The 16,250-nt window shown below is 38.1% G+C and overlaps 3 protein-coding genes across 8 annotated transcripts; 2 read left to right on the top strand and 1 right to left on the bottom strand.

Moving 5' to 3' along the window:
- The first annotated feature begins 445 nt into the window (after positions 1-445).
- On the top strand, positions 446-4,556 carry dnase1l1l (deoxyribonuclease I-like 1-like). Of its 4 annotated transcripts, none has more exons than XR_015864770.1 (9): positions 446-520; positions 583-903; positions 2,124-2,210; positions 2,289-2,410; positions 2,981-3,093; positions 3,170-3,327; positions 3,523-3,619; positions 4,131-4,243; positions 4,323-4,403. XR_015864770.1 is itself a non-coding variant. In XM_088407863.1 (9 exons), exons 2-9 carry the CDS (start codon positions 587-589, stop codon positions 4,401-4,403), a joined length of 903 nt encoding a protein of 300 aa, XP_088263989.1. In that variant the 5' UTR covers positions 446-520; positions 583-586; the 3' UTR covers positions 4,404-4,556. The 4 variants fall into 4 exon arrangements, 3 of the variants coding, with proteins under 3 accessions (XP_088263989.1, XP_088263988.1, XP_088263990.1); XM_088407863.1 differs by lacking the exon at positions 4,131-4,243 and having other exon boundaries at positions 583-742; positions 815-903; positions 4,323-4,556; XM_088407862.1 differs by lacking the exon at positions 4,131-4,243 and having other exon boundaries at positions 4,323-4,556.
- A 676-nt stretch (positions 4,557-5,232) lies between these two features.
- On the top strand, positions 5,233-7,797 carry LOC148428288 (uncharacterized). Of its 2 annotated transcripts, none has more exons than XM_088407865.1 (6): positions 5,233-5,607; positions 5,689-5,790; positions 6,774-6,823; positions 6,909-6,934; positions 7,322-7,378; positions 7,571-7,797. In XM_088407865.1, exons 1-6 carry the CDS (start codon positions 5,526-5,528, stop codon positions 7,782-7,784), a joined length of 531 nt encoding a protein of 176 aa, XP_088263991.1. In that variant the 5' UTR covers positions 5,233-5,525; the 3' UTR covers positions 7,785-7,797. The 2 variants fall into 2 exon arrangements, with proteins under 2 accessions (XP_088263991.1, XP_088263992.1); XM_088407866.1 differs by having other exon boundaries at positions 6,774-6,805.
- Positions 6,265-15,209, bottom strand: LOC148428289 (uncharacterized). Of its 2 annotated transcripts, none has more exons than XM_088407861.1 (8): positions 14,874-15,209; positions 13,538-13,576; positions 13,142-13,450; positions 12,293-12,601; positions 10,921-11,235; positions 9,909-10,058; positions 9,578-9,653; positions 6,265-7,738 (listed from the first exon to the last, which is right to left on the bottom strand). In XM_088407861.1, exons 1-7 carry the CDS (start codon positions 14,902-14,904, stop codon positions 9,610-9,612), a joined length of 1,197 nt encoding a protein of 398 aa, XP_088263987.1. In that variant the 5' UTR covers positions 14,905-15,209; the 3' UTR covers positions 6,265-7,738; positions 9,578-9,609. The 2 variants fall into 2 exon arrangements, with proteins under 2 accessions (XP_088263987.1, XP_088263986.1); XM_088407860.1 differs by lacking the exon at positions 6,265-7,738 and adding an exon at positions 8,118-9,337.
- Positions 15,210-16,250: the final 1,041 nt, after the last annotated feature.

The following is a 16,250-nucleotide window of genomic DNA, read 5'->3' on the forward strand; positions in this document are numbered from 1 at the left end:
TGAACATAAAAGATGTGAATCAATGACTGAATTAAAAAAGAGCTTTAAAAATATAGTATTAAACAGATATAAATTATGTATAAAATGAGTAAGATCTTGGATAAAAGTTTGTCAAGTGTAATTTAAAAAAAAAAATGGAAAAAAAACTTCCAAACCATCTTTCTGCGTAAATCTGATGTTTGGATCTGTGATTTATAATCCGGTGCACCATATCTGCGACAAAAATGGCTTTGTTTTGTTTTTCCATTTTACTTATATCCCGTTGCAGCTTATAGACTAAAAAATACGGTAGATGGCTCTTGTCAAGTGTGAACAGAAACACCCATGAAAGACAAAATCTATTGTTTTTTTTTAAAGAGAAAGGTGTATTGTATTTACGGTCATGTGGCCATTGTTGATTGCACTGCGAAGCTTTTAGCGGTTCCAGACGACGCTCTATTATCCGCTGGCACTGACACGGCGCATCCAGCGCGCGAACCTGCAGTTGACCTGCACCAAAAGGCTACGCGTCAAAGCGCAGGTAAGAGGATGCGGCGCGCCAGATGCGGAGGCGGCTTCACGCCAAATTAAGACAACTTTCAGGGTGATGATCATCCACGAGATGAGGACGGCGGATCTGCTGTGCGTGCTGGGGTTATGTGCCTTCAGCGGGGTTTCTTCTCTCAAGATCTGCGCTTTTAACGTTCAAAGCTTCGGAGAGTCCAAGGCGAACAATGAGAAAATTATGGGGATTCTCGTCAAGGTACGGCGGCGTTACCCGAGGAACGTCGTCGCAAAAACTCGACGGTTGATTTTTGTCTGTTTTCTTCCCGAGATTCTTTCCCGATGCGACTTGTGTCTCATTCAGGAGGTCCGTGACGCCAAAGGACGAGCCGTACGGAGTTTGATGAAAGAGCTTAACGGGTTCGTCGGATTGAAAGCCTTTAAAATCGTTCGCCGCCATTGACGGCTATAGACGTCAAAGATCAATTTTTATTGGATGGGCAGGGAATGATTACAAGGTCCTTTTTTTCTACTTCTTGAAAAGTAAAATCAGGCAAAATAACACATTCTTGCCTTTGTCTGAGATTAAGACAAAAAAAAAAAGAAAAATATGACTTGGCTGTAGTAAACTAAATTAAGTAAATTAATGGAGCCACTAAAACAAGCCAAACTGGAGTTTTGCCATCACATCTTGTGTATCAGGGATGAAAAATGAAAAGTCTAAAACCCACCAAGAGGTCCAGAGATACGCTTCCCTGAAAGAAATGTGGAATATTTCATATTCAAATGCATTAAAATATTTGCTATTTACTTTAAAATGTACATTACTATATTTATATTCTATATTTATTTTATATTGATATAAGTATTTAAATATTTAAATTTGAGCGAAGGCTGCTAGGTGATAAATTAAATTTATTTAATAAATTCATCATTTTAAAAAAGATTTGAAAATTTGCTAAATTTAACTGGCAGGGTGCAGAGTGGTTTACAAGACAAGTTTACGAAAGAAACTAAACTTATTCGTGGCATTTATCCAAGTAATGCACCATCAATGAAGAGCTTTATTTTATTTTATTTTTTTGCACAGGCTACAAAATTCTCATTAAAATGATTCAAACTCAGTAAATATGATCGTTATCTGAATATTTTCCACAGAATGTATTATTTATTAAATCAAACATAAATATACTGTATGTTTGTTGAGTATATTCAATTAAAATTGCATCCGTCCGGAACTACTGAAGAAAATCGAGATTTAGTTTTTTGGCCATGTTGCTCTGCCCTAATTTTAGGCATTTGAAGTCAAATAAAATCAAGCACAATACTACTGTTTAATAAAATATCCGTGTATTTCGCTGAAAAGTTAGTGATTTTCATTATCGTTTCCGAATGCAATGCCCTGCAGACAAGATACTAGCCAAGTTAATTATGCGCACTGTGAAAACACAATGATTACACACTTAACACTTCCTACAAAACCTACAAAATAAAAGTCTAAATATTCCGGCTCTCAGCGCAGCTTTATTGTGCCAACAACTGTACATGTAACTGCGCGCGTATGCCATTCAGTTTGTCACCCCCCCCCCCCCCCCCCCCCAAAAAAAAAAAAAAAAAAAAATCACGGAAACCTTTCGCAGGTTTGACAAATCGAACTCATATTCCTACGTGGAAAGTGAGAGGCTGGGGAGGAAAACCTACAAGGAGCAGTACGTCTATATTTACAGGTAAAATTAGATACGTTTTCCTGCCAAAAAATCCCGGCAAGGTCAACATAATAATCATCCCTTTCATCATCTCTACAGAAACAATGTGCTGAAGGTGAAGGAGCACTATCAGTATCCTAAACTAGAGGTAGAGGGCACCAATGACACGGATATCTTCTCCAGGGAGCCTTTCATTGTTCGCTTTCACTCTCCTACCACTCGTAAGACAATCATCAAATAAATAATGTACATACACAGCTGCGCCAACGATTTTTTTGGGCATGTTAGGCCGCACTGCACTATAAACCGCAGGTTGTAACATCAGATATTTACACAGCAAGATGGTACATGGAAAATTTTCGAGTTTTGTTTTATTTAAACCTTTTTTTTCAATCTTTCCGGTTCCAACAACAGAGATTGAACATGCCAGCAGCACACCAACCTATATCAATATAACGCCGACTCACTCTGATTGTCAAAATACTGCAACAACACAACAGTAACATGCCTGAGTCAGATTACTAGTGAAAAGTGCCCCCTGATGGCGAGTAAAATAGCAGTTCAAATTCAAAATCAAAACGTTGATAGCATCTTCTTCTCACATTTGCTTACCACAGTGGAATATAAGGCGCAGAAAAAAGTGGCCTCTTATAATTCGAAATGCACAGTAATTGAAAAACACGGATGACATTGATTTATTAGTGTGAGTGAAAGTTTGCTTGCTTTCAATATTTCTTGCAATAAACTGCACTAATTGAGAATCATCGACACATGACATATTTTTCTTCTAGTCCTAAAGGATCTGGTCCTCATTGGCCAACACACCAGTCCCAAAAGTGCCATGAAGGAGATGGATGAGCTGTATATTGTATTCAGGGAGATCAACAAGAAGTGGAAGACAGAGGTCATTTTTAAATGGACTGAATGCCTGTCCACATATTTGATAATGATACTTTGTGTCAAATTTTCTTTTTGGCCAGAACGTGATGATCTTGGGCGACCTGAACGCCGCCTGCGGCTATGTCACCATCAAGGGCTGGCGAGATGTTCGCCTGAGAAGCGACCGGAAATTCCGCTGGCTGATCGGAGACACGCAGGACACGACCGTTCGGGAGAAAACGCAGTGTGCGTACGACAGGTCGGAATGAGTGGCGTGCATCGTCGACGGGGAATCGTTTGCTTTCATAATTGGTTCGTTTTTTGTTTAGAGTTATTAAAAAAAATGTGTTTTTTAATGCTTATCGGGTGTGCCACACAGCGTGGAAGTGTCAGCCTCAAATTTAGGATGCGGTTTTTCTGAGCATAATTTGTACTAATTTAATCCCCAATTCAGAATCATCGTCCGCGGACGAGAAATTATTTCCACGATAGTGCCTGGCTCTGCTCAGCCGTTCAACTTTAAAGAGGCTTTCCATCTGACAGAAGAGCAGGTAAACCACTAGCTCAATTTGGCTAGCTTCACTCAACAGTGAAGCATTTCCTGGTATTATCTTGAATCATTTTGACGATTACAGCTAAAAAAAAAATAGGCCTATATGATTAAAATATTTTTGAGAAAATATTTAGAATGGTTTTCATGGTGTTTTAACTGTTTAATGACAGTTTTTTTCTTTTAAACTACGTTTGCCACACAAACAAAAATTAGTAAAAGCCATACTGGTCTAGAAGCACTTTTTAAGCAGAAAAATGGTACATGGGCCATGTTGTAATTGCATGTTGACAGCAACAATTTGCCTTTAACACATACGGAATATGCCAGCATGTTTAGAAATAAGAGCATACAACATGCTCGGATTATTAGAATTCCGCACCAACACAACAGTAACATGTCTGATGGTGTTTAGTATTGGAGAGTGCTCCCTGGTGGCGAGTAAAATACCAGTTCAAACTCAAAAGCAATACTTTGAAAGTGTCTTTTTCTGTTTTACTTTTATTTATCAGGAGATTACGCCCTGGTGGCTAGTAACAACAACAAAACTCCAGATAAGCAGCACTGGACTATAAACTGCAGGGTTCAAAGCATGAGAAAAAAGTAGCGGCTTCTAGTCTGAAATGTATGGTACTCTAAAAATGGATTTTGCTATGGTATTCTGATATATTAAAAACTATTTGTTTATAAATGTTTGACTTTAGGCCCTAGCGGTGAGCGACCATTTCCCTGTCGAGGTTGAGCTGAAGCCAAACCACCATTACCTACTGCGGAATGAGCTGTAGAACAAGAGCTACATCAATCAGCTGCATTTTTTGTTGTTGCTATTGTTATGGAAAGAATTAGAAATGAGAAATTGTGACAGCTGCAGTTATATTGAATGTACTGAATATTAATTTATATTTTAACATAACGTCTGGTCCCTCAATTAAACATGAATTACTTAAATTTTTGTGTGTCCGAGTGAAACTTAATATGTGTTTCATCACTTACCAATATTCTCCAGTTCAAATTGTGTATAAAATCCCCCACAACGTTAGTGAGTATATTGTCCCCTGAATTCTGCGATGACCTAATAAAAAATAAAAACTGTAGCATCCCGGGTTGAAACAAAAAATTGACCCTTGTACTATAGCATTGATACTCAAAGTACGCTAGTGCCCTCTAGTGGATAACTACGGTAACAGCTTTACTAAACTGCAAGGCATAAACATGGGATGAATACTATGACGACGTTCATTTAACAAATTGTTAAAAAAATGTAAAAAGCTGTTAAATAATCGTTTACTGATTTTACTTTCAAACCGGTCTTCACTGTAGCGGACATTGCTTTTCAGGAAGGAGACTTTGAAAGTATTTAATTACTAATTATTCTAATTCAATAACTCGCACCAGTAGCTGACAATTTACGTTCACTTTTTTCTTATATCCTTTGGAGAGAAAAAAAAAATAAATAATATATATATATATCGCAAATAAAAGCAAGATCATTTGCCAGGAAGATTTTTTTAAAAAATGACCACCAGGAGCCACCTGGCGGCGCTGCAGTTAGAGAAGGCTAAAATTAAAAAAGGGGCGGGGTAAAACGCGGAAGTAAAAACTCCAGAGATGCGATTGCTTTAATGATCGGGGACAAAAAAAGAGGGGTGGTATGCAAAGAAAATTCAATCCCGATGACATTATATAAATGGAAAAAACGCGCGCAAAAAAAAGAAAAAAAATAGCAACGCAGCAATAAAATAAACACCGAAGCCGAAAAAGAGGAGGGGTGTGTCGACAGATTCCAGCTAAAAAACAGACAGGCGACGAAGGAAAAGCAGCGCGTCAGGTTTCGCGAGAATTACGAAGCGTATTTTTATTTTTAGCAAGGGTGAGTCCGATATCGACTACACCGACGCATTGCAAGTATGTACGCACTGAGCACCAAGTCTGCGGAGGAAATTCACCATCTGCTTGATGAATACGGGATAAAACATGGTCCCATCGTCGGTGAGCTGCGAATCTTGTTGCCAAACTCATTGCGTTTATATCTTGCTTACTCTCGCTCATGAAATGCGTCTTGTATTCAAGACTCCACGCGAAGTTTGTACGAGAAGAAAATCAGAGAAGCGATGGCCAAAGCTAAAAGAGCATCGCCAACAAAGTCGGACAAAACCTACTACAGAGAAGAAGGTAAAATTGGTTTCAGTATCCAATTTTTATTTAATATTGTGTAACGTATTGAGGCTGGTATACATGTTTCAGTTCTCGCTCCTTTTAAACTACATATCCCACAATGCATCAATTGTGATCCAACTCATTTTTTTCGCACCGCATAAATCAGGGTCGTGCCAAGTTTTGTCCTTTGTGTTTTGACACAAAAATACACACATTCATAACGTAACTTATGGACAGCTTTTTGCAGGGTTGAAGTTTGGAAGATTGACTGTTCAGTAATGCAGTTCAGCGGCATTTAGACATTAATTTGGCACAGTCTCGTCAAACAACATGCCACCCCACCCGGTTTCATTCAAAACCACTTATTAGGACTGGGCGATTTATTCTACTTGTCAGGATAAAAAAAGATTTTACACCTAATTTAGTGAATCGTGCTGAACCCCCCCCCCCCCCCCCCCCCCCAAAAAAAAAAAAAAAAAAAGTGCCCACATTTATAACTTGCAAAAGCAGTGGTTATTTCTTAAACTAAACAAGTTGCGAAACAAGGTACCGATCAATGGATGAAACAAGGTGACTTATTTGTTTCCAACACAAAGGGGAAAAGCAAATTTTACGATTTTGAGTAAAACACTTTATCGCCCAGCCTACAAACACAGATCCCTGCATGTACTGTTGACACTAGTTATTGATGGCCAAATGAAGCTTCATGAAGCACTTGTGCTATTTTTGACTCCTCTAGATGGCACTCTTGGTTCAAAGAGGAAGCGTAACTTGAACACATTTCGCTGCACTAGCATTTGTCTTCAAATCTAGTGGAGTAAAAAAAAAATAATAATCCCACGTGCTTCATTTTGCAACTCTACTTGTCCTTAATTGTCTTCTAACGCATGAGAAACTTCTTTTAGATGTTGAACAGGCTCCTTTTGGAGCAGATGTACAGTAAGTTGTAAGTTACATAATGACCTTGACAACAAAACGTTTTTTTCTCCCCGTTTCAGAGGAGGAAGTTACATATGTTTACCGAACACCTGTAAGTAAGGACATTCATGTCAGTACTCAAATATTTTGGTACTAATTTTTTTTAATTTGTTAATATCAATAATTTGTCACTATTGTTGTTTGTCTTTTTATAGACCAGGAGTGCTTTCCCAGAAGACAAGTAAGTTTGATGCGGGAGAAATTTTAGGTATTTTTGTCAGATTTTATGCCAGTCTGATCAACATGATCATGAACAGACAATATTTGTCATTTTATGCAAAATTATGTCCAGTTGTAATAATTTGCGGAGCAATAATGATGTCATCGATTGGTTCTGCAAATGTGTTGACGTGTGAATGTTTTGACGGGCGACATTGCGTCTTTTATACTTGATTGCTTTTTAGAGGTCATTGATGTTTTTACCTGTGCATCTATCATTTTGGGGCATTGCAGAGATTGGTTTATTGTTCTGGCTCACTTGGGAAATAGATTTTCCTAAAACAAGTTTGAAGAACAAGTGTAAAGTCTCATTTTGATTGACACCTTTGTGTGCACTGTCTATCTACAGTAGTCCGCTTTACATGGGTACAAATCCAGAGTGGACAAAGAGAGACATTCAATACGAGTAAGTATTTTGTAAAAAAAAAAAAAAAAAACTTAGCGGTGGAATTTTCCCTACTTTTATCGCGCTAGTAACGCAACATGCATCAGAAGCCCAATATGACGTTAGCGTAATTTCCTAAAACCACTCCAGTTTCAAATCAAATGGCATTTAGCCAAGTATTGCTCAGATAATGTGCATCCTTTTGGTCTTCAGACACTACACGTATGACAGAGCGTCCCCGTACACAAGCACCACCAGGCTGAGAGCAATACCCAAGGAAACGCATCAAGATGTTCCCCAAGAACCTCAGTCGTCCCGCATCATCCCACTCTGGGTCCAGTTGCTGGTGTTCCTGATCGCCGCAGTCTTCCTCTATCTCGTCTTTTCCAACATGGAGACAAATGATTACATCAGGAAAATAAAATGATTTAAGTGGGGGGGGGGGGGGGGGAAACATGCCCGGTTTATCGAGCTGTTTTATTATCTTTAATGCCCTTCTAGTGTCTTGTGACCAAATAAGAAGAGGGAGCACTATTGTTCTTGGTTGTAGACTGAGGTCATTGGAGTTCAAATGCCGTTCCATGAATCCTTTGTTTTATTGGGACAAGTTAAACATAAATGCCTTAGTGATTTTCTACCAAAGTTGCATGTCCTTTTAATCCGCTCTTGGCTTGATTATTTTTGTATTATTCTGATCACGTGGTTTTAATTGTTGACAAAGTAATAAAACAAACAAAAACAAGCTGTGTGGGAAATGGAATGCGTTTAACTCAACTTTTTAATAAACAATAACACTTTACAAATATGTAAATGACAACGCATAGATGAGTTGAATTCAAAATACAAAGGCGTTTTTTTACATACGTCATTGCTCTAGACAACTAAGGACACAGTAAATCAGTGGAGTTAGCCATTAATAGAAATCTGCTTCTTGAAGTCACATTTTGCCATCAGTTTGAAGCAGCTCTAAATAACATATGCATTCACGCTGAATTGTGCCTACACAATGACTTTGAACGCAATGGCTTTATTTCAGTCATCTTAGGCGCGTGGTGTAATGTGCAAACTTGAAATAAATATAAAGGGGAAGCAAGTTCAAAATCAGTCAAATTATGTAAAATGAAACCCTGTTTGCCGTTTCACTGAATGCAGCTTCAGATTTTTTTTTTTTTTTTTTACATTTTTGCAAAATACTATACAGTGATGCTTATTTTTGATGTTCGATTTTAAATGGAACTATTGAGAGGTAAATTATTAGACTATTTAGAGTTGTAAAAATCAATTGACAACTAATTGATTATCGAATTATATCTAGCAACTATTTCCATTATCAAGTAATCGCTTAGAGGTGGTATTTTACTTAAAATTGTCCAAATCCTTCAATTTTAGCCTCTCAGCTTCTGATTTCTGTAATCAGTCCTTCACGACTATCTGTTGTGGTATTTCAAGTCATTGACAAGGTTTGGGAAAACGACAGAATTTCGAAACCGAAAAGGTTGCAGACAATAACGCTAATCCCTCGTATGATAATTCTTAATTGTTTTGTTTTTAATCCGTAAACAATGACCAAATAACAATTAGTAAATCGAGTAAAAAATGGTTTTGTAATACACTTGAATGACTTTTTTTTTTTATCATTTGGATAATCAACAGAATATTCATTTACCCCCAAAAATGATAAGTGACCACCTGTTGACATAAAATTTCTATTTCTTAAAATTAGCTTGCAAAAGAATTCCTCGGTTGATTAATTTCACACTTAACAGGGTGGGAGGCACTCCAGAGAACCAGCTAACAACTATTTGTGTACAAGTAGTAAGTCAACAAATCGCCTTTAAACATCAAGACCCAAATGCTCGAATTGCTAACAAAAAACGGAGGTACCGAAAGATACAGAAATCTGAAATTCAGAACACAGTCGAAACCTCGTACCATCCAGACTGCGGGTTGTAGCGGGGTTTGCGAACCACTGTCCGCTTCCTAGTGTTGTAAAACAGAAATTTCCATGTTCTTACCTATGCATAGTCTAGTGGTCAAAAGCAAAATTTGAAATAAGGCGTACCATATACGAAATACTTGTTGATAAAAACCCAATGACAGTACCACAGCGCTTTACAAAATGTCATTATCATTCTAAAATAGTAATATTGGATGGATTTTCAGGGTGCCACTACTGACACATGAATACTTCATAACATTATCTACATAACATCCACATACCTTGAATCAAGTGCTTGGCAGCGCATACATCATCATAGCTTGTTAAATGATAAGGCAACGTAAGTGTTTTCCACACCTGTAGATGGAAGCATGCATTAGAAATTTTGTACAAACTTTTGAGTCCCTCTGACATCATAAATGACTGTAATTCCTAAAGAAAAAATACAAAATGGCTCGCAATAATTGTAAATATATATTTTTAAGGAATAAAACGTCTGGTTTTTGTTGACCACATAGCTTACTAAGTTACTGGGCAAAATGATGATACTTTGAGAGTCAAGTATTTTTTTTGAAAGGTACTTGTAAGACGTTTGGAGAACCACTGACTTACAGGATCTGGTCTCTCGTTCCAGTTCAGAGGGTTTCCTCTCCTTCTTGCACCACACTTTGGCCACAACGATAATTATGATGACAGCCACAACAAACGTCAGGCCAGACACAAGCCAGCTGATCATCACTGGACTCAAAACTGGATCTGGGTCTGAAGGGGGAGAATAGTTTTTGTCAGTGACCTAAGAACATCCCATTTAGCGATCAATATAAGCATCTGTGAGCAGGAATTGACATTTATATTTGTGAAGGCAGATGGTAAAACTCATTTGTGGTTTACAGAGATTACCAGTACATTTATTTTTTTGCATGAATGGCTTTTTTACATCTCATTGGGACAAAACAAACTGAAATGAATGAGGGAATCAATTTATTTGGTCATTTTTCGCTGTAAAATGTTAATATTGTATCTATAAATAATTTTTTCAAACTATTTTTGATGTACAATTAAGTAATTCACTGCCTTTGATAAGTATTCTTGGCAGTCTTTTTTTTTTTAACCGAGATGAATTGCTCGTAAAACTTGATTTCACGGTTTAGAACATTTTCAAATCTTTGATTTTTACAATGATGAATTCAATTTAAAGCCGGCACTAATTTGGTGCGTATAAATAAAATAACTGAACAGGCAATATCATGTGGGTATTGAAAATGTCGAAATTCTCTAAAATGGCTGGCAGTGAATGAATTCATTAATACCGTTAAATAGTTGTTGTTTTTTTTAACTTCCTGTCAACTGAAAATCCTACCACATGTGCTCAAAGTTCAGCAAATAGCTCACCTTTTTTCTGGGTTTGGTCATGTGACGTTCACAAGCTGAGCCCTAAACGGTCCTTACCCGAGCCTTGCGCGTGCGCGCATTTTAAGTCAATACCAAGTGTCCAAAATGTTTTCAATGCATTATTTGTGGAAATCAAATTATTCATGAACACAATAACAACTTTGTACTGCAGAAAAAAGCCGCACTCTTATTTAGAATCAAATAGATTCTTATACATGCAAGGACGTCTGACCTCTTATAGCTATGGGCAGGGCCTGGCTCTCTCTGGAGACAAAGGTGCGTCCTCCCAACTGGACCCGATACAGGCAGTAGTAGTAGCCCTCGTTTGAGCTCTGGGCGGCGGTGAAGGTAAAGGTGACGGAGGGGCTGAGGGCCGGCAGAGACTGTCGCACTGTGCTGTTGGGTCGGATGAGCCGCAGCTGAAAGGAGCCTCCGGGGTACGGCTGCGCTGTGGAGCATGTGATGTTGAAACTGTGGCCTTTGATGACGGAACCGGCCGGGGCCTCTGAAGATGTGTTGTACCAGTGCTGGGGAGTTAGGAGGTCCACTGGGATCACACCGAAGAAGAAGAAGTTCTATCTGTTATCATGCATGTTTGTACAACCCTCATGTATTTTCTTGGAACTTTTAATATGACAAGGCTAAAGAGACGAAACATTGCAAGAACATAAAGTAGTTGATATCCCGGCATAGACTTTACTGTCCCATAAAAATAGCAAAACACAAACATTATTGTTTAAGCTGCTGGTACAAAAGCAAGTACACTCCGATAAAAATATCTAGGTGCAATTAGCTATTTTCTCGAGTTTAAAAGTGTGAATGAGGAGCAGTTGGATTTAATTTGATGTTATCGCGCTCACACACTCATACTAGAAAATCATTTATGTTCTTTGGCTTTTCAATCAATAGACTCGGCACTGTAGCGCTATTTCGTTTTGTTTTCATTTTCTATTTTTATTTTAAATTATTTGTATTTGTTTAGGGCTGGATGATATAGCCGAAAAAAAAAAAAAAATGTTTTTTGCTTTTTTTCTCCCCAGGTCGTTCTAGACAATTTACTTGAATGCAAAAATAGTTTGTACAGAGGGATGGACACTAGAGCAAAAAATAAAAACAACTACATTTCGTTCAATCATGCTGGATGATTATGTTATTAATCAAAGTAACACAAACCAACAAGCATTTATAAAAAACACTGCAAATTGTTCAGATATGAATGTATACGATTTTTCTATTCATAGCTTGTGCAAAACTTGCTTGAATGCTACACTTAGTAGTTTGTAATTCTTGTAACTCTCATATTCAATTTATTGCACACCGCTGGTAGTAACTATTGTAAACACATCTTATAGAACTTCTATTTATCATTTTACAAAACCTTGATTTAAAGATTTAGCTAATTGTCCATTTAAAAAATGAATTATTAGAATTAATCTGAAGCATTGCTCAGGACTATGTTATCTCTAATTGTTTTGTTTATTGATTTAATTTGTTAGACCTTACTTTTTTCAGTGTTTTTTATTGTATGGCCAATTTTACCCCATGTGCAGCATTTTGTACACGGCAATGACTAACTTTAAAGTGCAATACTATGAGTGACTTACCCACAGTGATGTTGACAGAGTTGCTTGGTGGAGAGCTGAGCAGCTGAGATGGCGAGCCGCCTCGGACTCGGTAGCGACAGCTATAGCTGCCCTGTTGGAAAGTCTCCACGCTGGGCAGGATCAGCTCCACCCGCGACTGACTCATCTCCGCCCTCTGAGTCATCACGGGTGTGGACACACCGTGCCTGTACAGGTGGAAGACGCTGACGTGGTGACCCGGCAGGACGCTGCAGCTGAATCGGACCGCCTCTCCGGAAGAGAAGACGTTGTGGGGTGACAACAGGGAGAGGACGGGCATGAAAAGGGTACCTGTGTGGAGAGGGATATGAATTACAATTTCGTCAAAATATCATCTGTGATCTTGTTGAATTCCCTTTATGAAAATAGGATCGTCACTATCAACAAGTACACCAAGTTCCATCAAAAACAAAAAAATTAAAAATGGTCAGCTATTTTTCGAGTGATTTGTCATGGAATGACTCAATTAGCTTATTCCTGAAATGAAATTTATGCACAAGACAGAATGTTGGATCGGTTATTTACAACAGTTACTAATTACAGTACTTAATGATGGCATTTAAGCAAGTTATGCACAAGCTATGAATTTTCAGCTTACATTAAAACTAATTTAAACTCTGTATACATTATAGTTGTCAGAACATTTTGCAAATCTCATTTATTTATTGTGGAGTTCAAAAGCCAGTCACAATACTTGTGGATTAAAAACCCTTACTCGCAACTTACATGGTTGTTTTTAATAAGTAGCAACGGTTTTAGGTCATCTTTTTAGATTTAAAGATGCAAACATGTTCACACACACACAATCACCTTGTGGATAAATCGTCTCACCTGAGCATCTCACGCCCGCATCGTTTTCATGGGTGCAGTGGGGGTGACTATAGAGGACGACGGCACAGCGGGTCAAACTGGACTCGTGTCCCGTGCACTGAACGTGCCGGAGCCAGATCTCTCCCCTGCCAGCACCAAACGCTGCCCCATGAAGCGCAGACTCCGCCAAGCCACAGGCCAGCTCCAGGCACACCACGTCAGCCTCGTGGAGGTCCCAGCCGTGGTCGCAAACGGTCCCCCACTGGTTATGTCGGAGAATTTCCACCCGGCCGGAGCATTTGTTCTCCCCGCCCACAAGTCTGATATTGTCTGAGGACCGGAAACAATATTTAGCATCACATTGCATCACTCACTAAGTATTGTGGGGGAGCAATTTTGTTTCAAATTCTGGCTTACCGGAGGCAGTCACTCTGTCCCACATAACGCCTAAAAAACCTTTGGATGAAATGAGAAACTAAATTATTATTACGTAAACAGAGATTTCAATTTGATTCATTGCCCAACTCTATTGAAAAGCATTTAATTATTCCAAATAATGCATCGTTCTTCAACCATCTATACCGAAGATGCCCAGTCATTTCTGTATACATGCAGGACTGTGTATACTTTTGTGATGTCCTTATTTAATATATATTATTATTCCAATAAATATTAGAAACACAGACTTCATTGAACTGAGTTACACACCTCTGCCAATTAGAAAACTTTACTTGAAATTAAGTCAATACTTCGTTTATCTGATCCCAAAGGAAAACACTTTATGTTGACAGTAATTTTTGTGCACTAATACTTATTTATAATAAATTATTGTTTTTTTCATATTGTATTGTTTTTTTTTTCCCAATAGCTCAAGAGCAACAATGATACAATCACTGAAAAAAAAGCTTAAGAACCACTAACAAGCTGTCTACTTGTCAGTAGCCTTAGCCAGACAAGTTAGACATAAACGTAAGACTGAATGCATTACTGTTATGAAAGTAAACCCAAATTAAGTTTATCATTTTGAGGATTGCTATGACCCTATATGACCACTAGATGTCCCTAGTGTGGATATTTGATAAAGCTTAGAGGCGTTGTCGTTTTCCTAATCAATAGTAAAGTATTGTACATTCACCAACCCATCTATATTATGAAGACATTAAAAGCCAGTTTGCGTTAAAAAAATATTATTGAAATCAACTCCATTGTAGGGGTTTGGAACGCAGTTAAATTGCATGCCTGGGTTAGGGATTGAAATAAGTATTAAGGTTTAAACGTAGGATTTCAAAGCATAAGATTGGGTATCAAGAACCGGTTTTGGTTTTAAACATGCGTTGGGCTTTCAAAGTGGGGTTCTGAGGCAGTTAGAGTTTTAAATTAGGGACTCAAGCAGAGGGTAAATTAGATTTGAAGCCACAGTTGAGTTTTAAACGAGGGCTATGGTTTATCAATTAGGATTGAAACCACATTTGGGGTTTTAGGAATAAGAGTCTTAAACATAGGTGAGGATTTCATACACGGGACTGTGGCTGGGAAAAAAAAAACATAAATATGCTTAAACAATTTTAAAAACTATGTCGAAATCGAGTTTTAAATCACACAGCGCAATTGTTAATTAAAGCACCAATCGAACACGACCAAGTGGCGTCAAGTAAAATTCCTCAACGTTAGGAAGCAGCTCGTGATTTTGTACAATTTAAGACACTAACGGGGCTAATTTACTGCACGTCAGCCAAAATCATCTTAAGCTTACCCGTGAGCAAAATGTGGAGGAATGTCAGCATCGTTTCCTCCTCAGCCTTCCATCAAAATGATGCCCGGCCTATCTAGTGTTGAAGGACGCTACAAACATGCAGTAGCCATGTGCTAGCTTAGTTAGCTAAGTAAGCTAAACAGGTGACCAAGTGCGAATTGAGGCGGCTTAAGTCGTCCGTAACAAACTGCTGTAATGTACACTAGCGATAAACATTTCCACTATTGAAAGCGACGCCGAGTGGAGCAATGTCAAGAACGATACCGTCACAATGATTTGACGCCCATGTCGGGAATATGTTGGGACAAGAGTGTTGATCCATACAGTCCGGGTGATTAGCGGTTCTGAAAGCGGCCGCTAGGGGTCACCATTACACCGCAACCAATTAGTGTACAATACTGTATATACAGTAGCGGTTTTCAACCGTTTTTTTCAGTGATGTACCGTAACCCCTGTGAAATATGTTTTGAGCCAAGTATTACCTAGTGCAAAGCATTTTGGGGTTCAAAAAAATATTAAACCTTAAAACACACTATCAGTGTCTGATTTATTATAATTTAGATCATTTCAAACTTTGTCAAACTTGGTCCACAAAAAATAGATTTTAGTCACGCACCTCTTAATCTACATCTTAATTTTTTTTAAATACAAGTACAATGTTATTTCGTGTATTTTTAGTGGTCAGGCTGTACTGCCCAACCCAAGCTGCTTCGTTTTTTTCTTTATTCTGTTAACAAATATGTATTTTTTTGTATTTTTCGTTCTACTTTCTATATGTGGTGTGTTTCACTTCAGAAACTGCTTTGTTTTCTTCTTTATTCCGCTTTCAAAAATGTAAATATTTTTGACATCCTGTGTAACCATCAGAATTCAGTCTTGAAAAAATCCACTTTTGTGTGTACTACGTTAGTTCATGTACTTATATTACATTTAGAATAACATAACATGCAATTATGCAGTTTATGCAGGTGCGTTGTCACGTGACATAAAAAAGCCACGCAGTTACTGCGTCGTGGAGGCCTTCTCTGATGGCCTAAATATCAGGAAAGCACTGGCCTGTGTTTAGATTTTTTACACATATATATCCAGTAGTCTTTTGTCCTCATTTAATAGCGTGTGACTTGGCTGCACAAGTGACAGGTTTTTTTTTTTTTTTTGTCCAATCAGATTTCAGCTAGCCGAGGCCTTCAGACTCAGGTTTGCAGTGGAGGGTGAGACAGGTGATTTTTACTCGTCCTATTCCGCTCACACAGAAAAAAAAATCCCATCAGTGATAATAATAGATTAAAAGAAAAAGCCCGTCCTGTTCTGTCCCACCCCTTTTCAGAATGACTCCACTCCTGTACCGCTCTGTTTTATTTGCATAAGTGTACATAG

Source organism: Hippichthys cyanospilos, chromosome 2, assembly GCF_059441005.1.
Source record: "Hippichthys cyanospilos isolate Australia breed blue-spotted pipefish chromosome 2, RoL_Hcya_1.0, whole genome shotgun sequence".
Taxonomy (NCBI): Eukaryota; Metazoa; Chordata; class Actinopteri; order Syngnathiformes; family Syngnathidae; genus Hippichthys; species Hippichthys cyanospilos.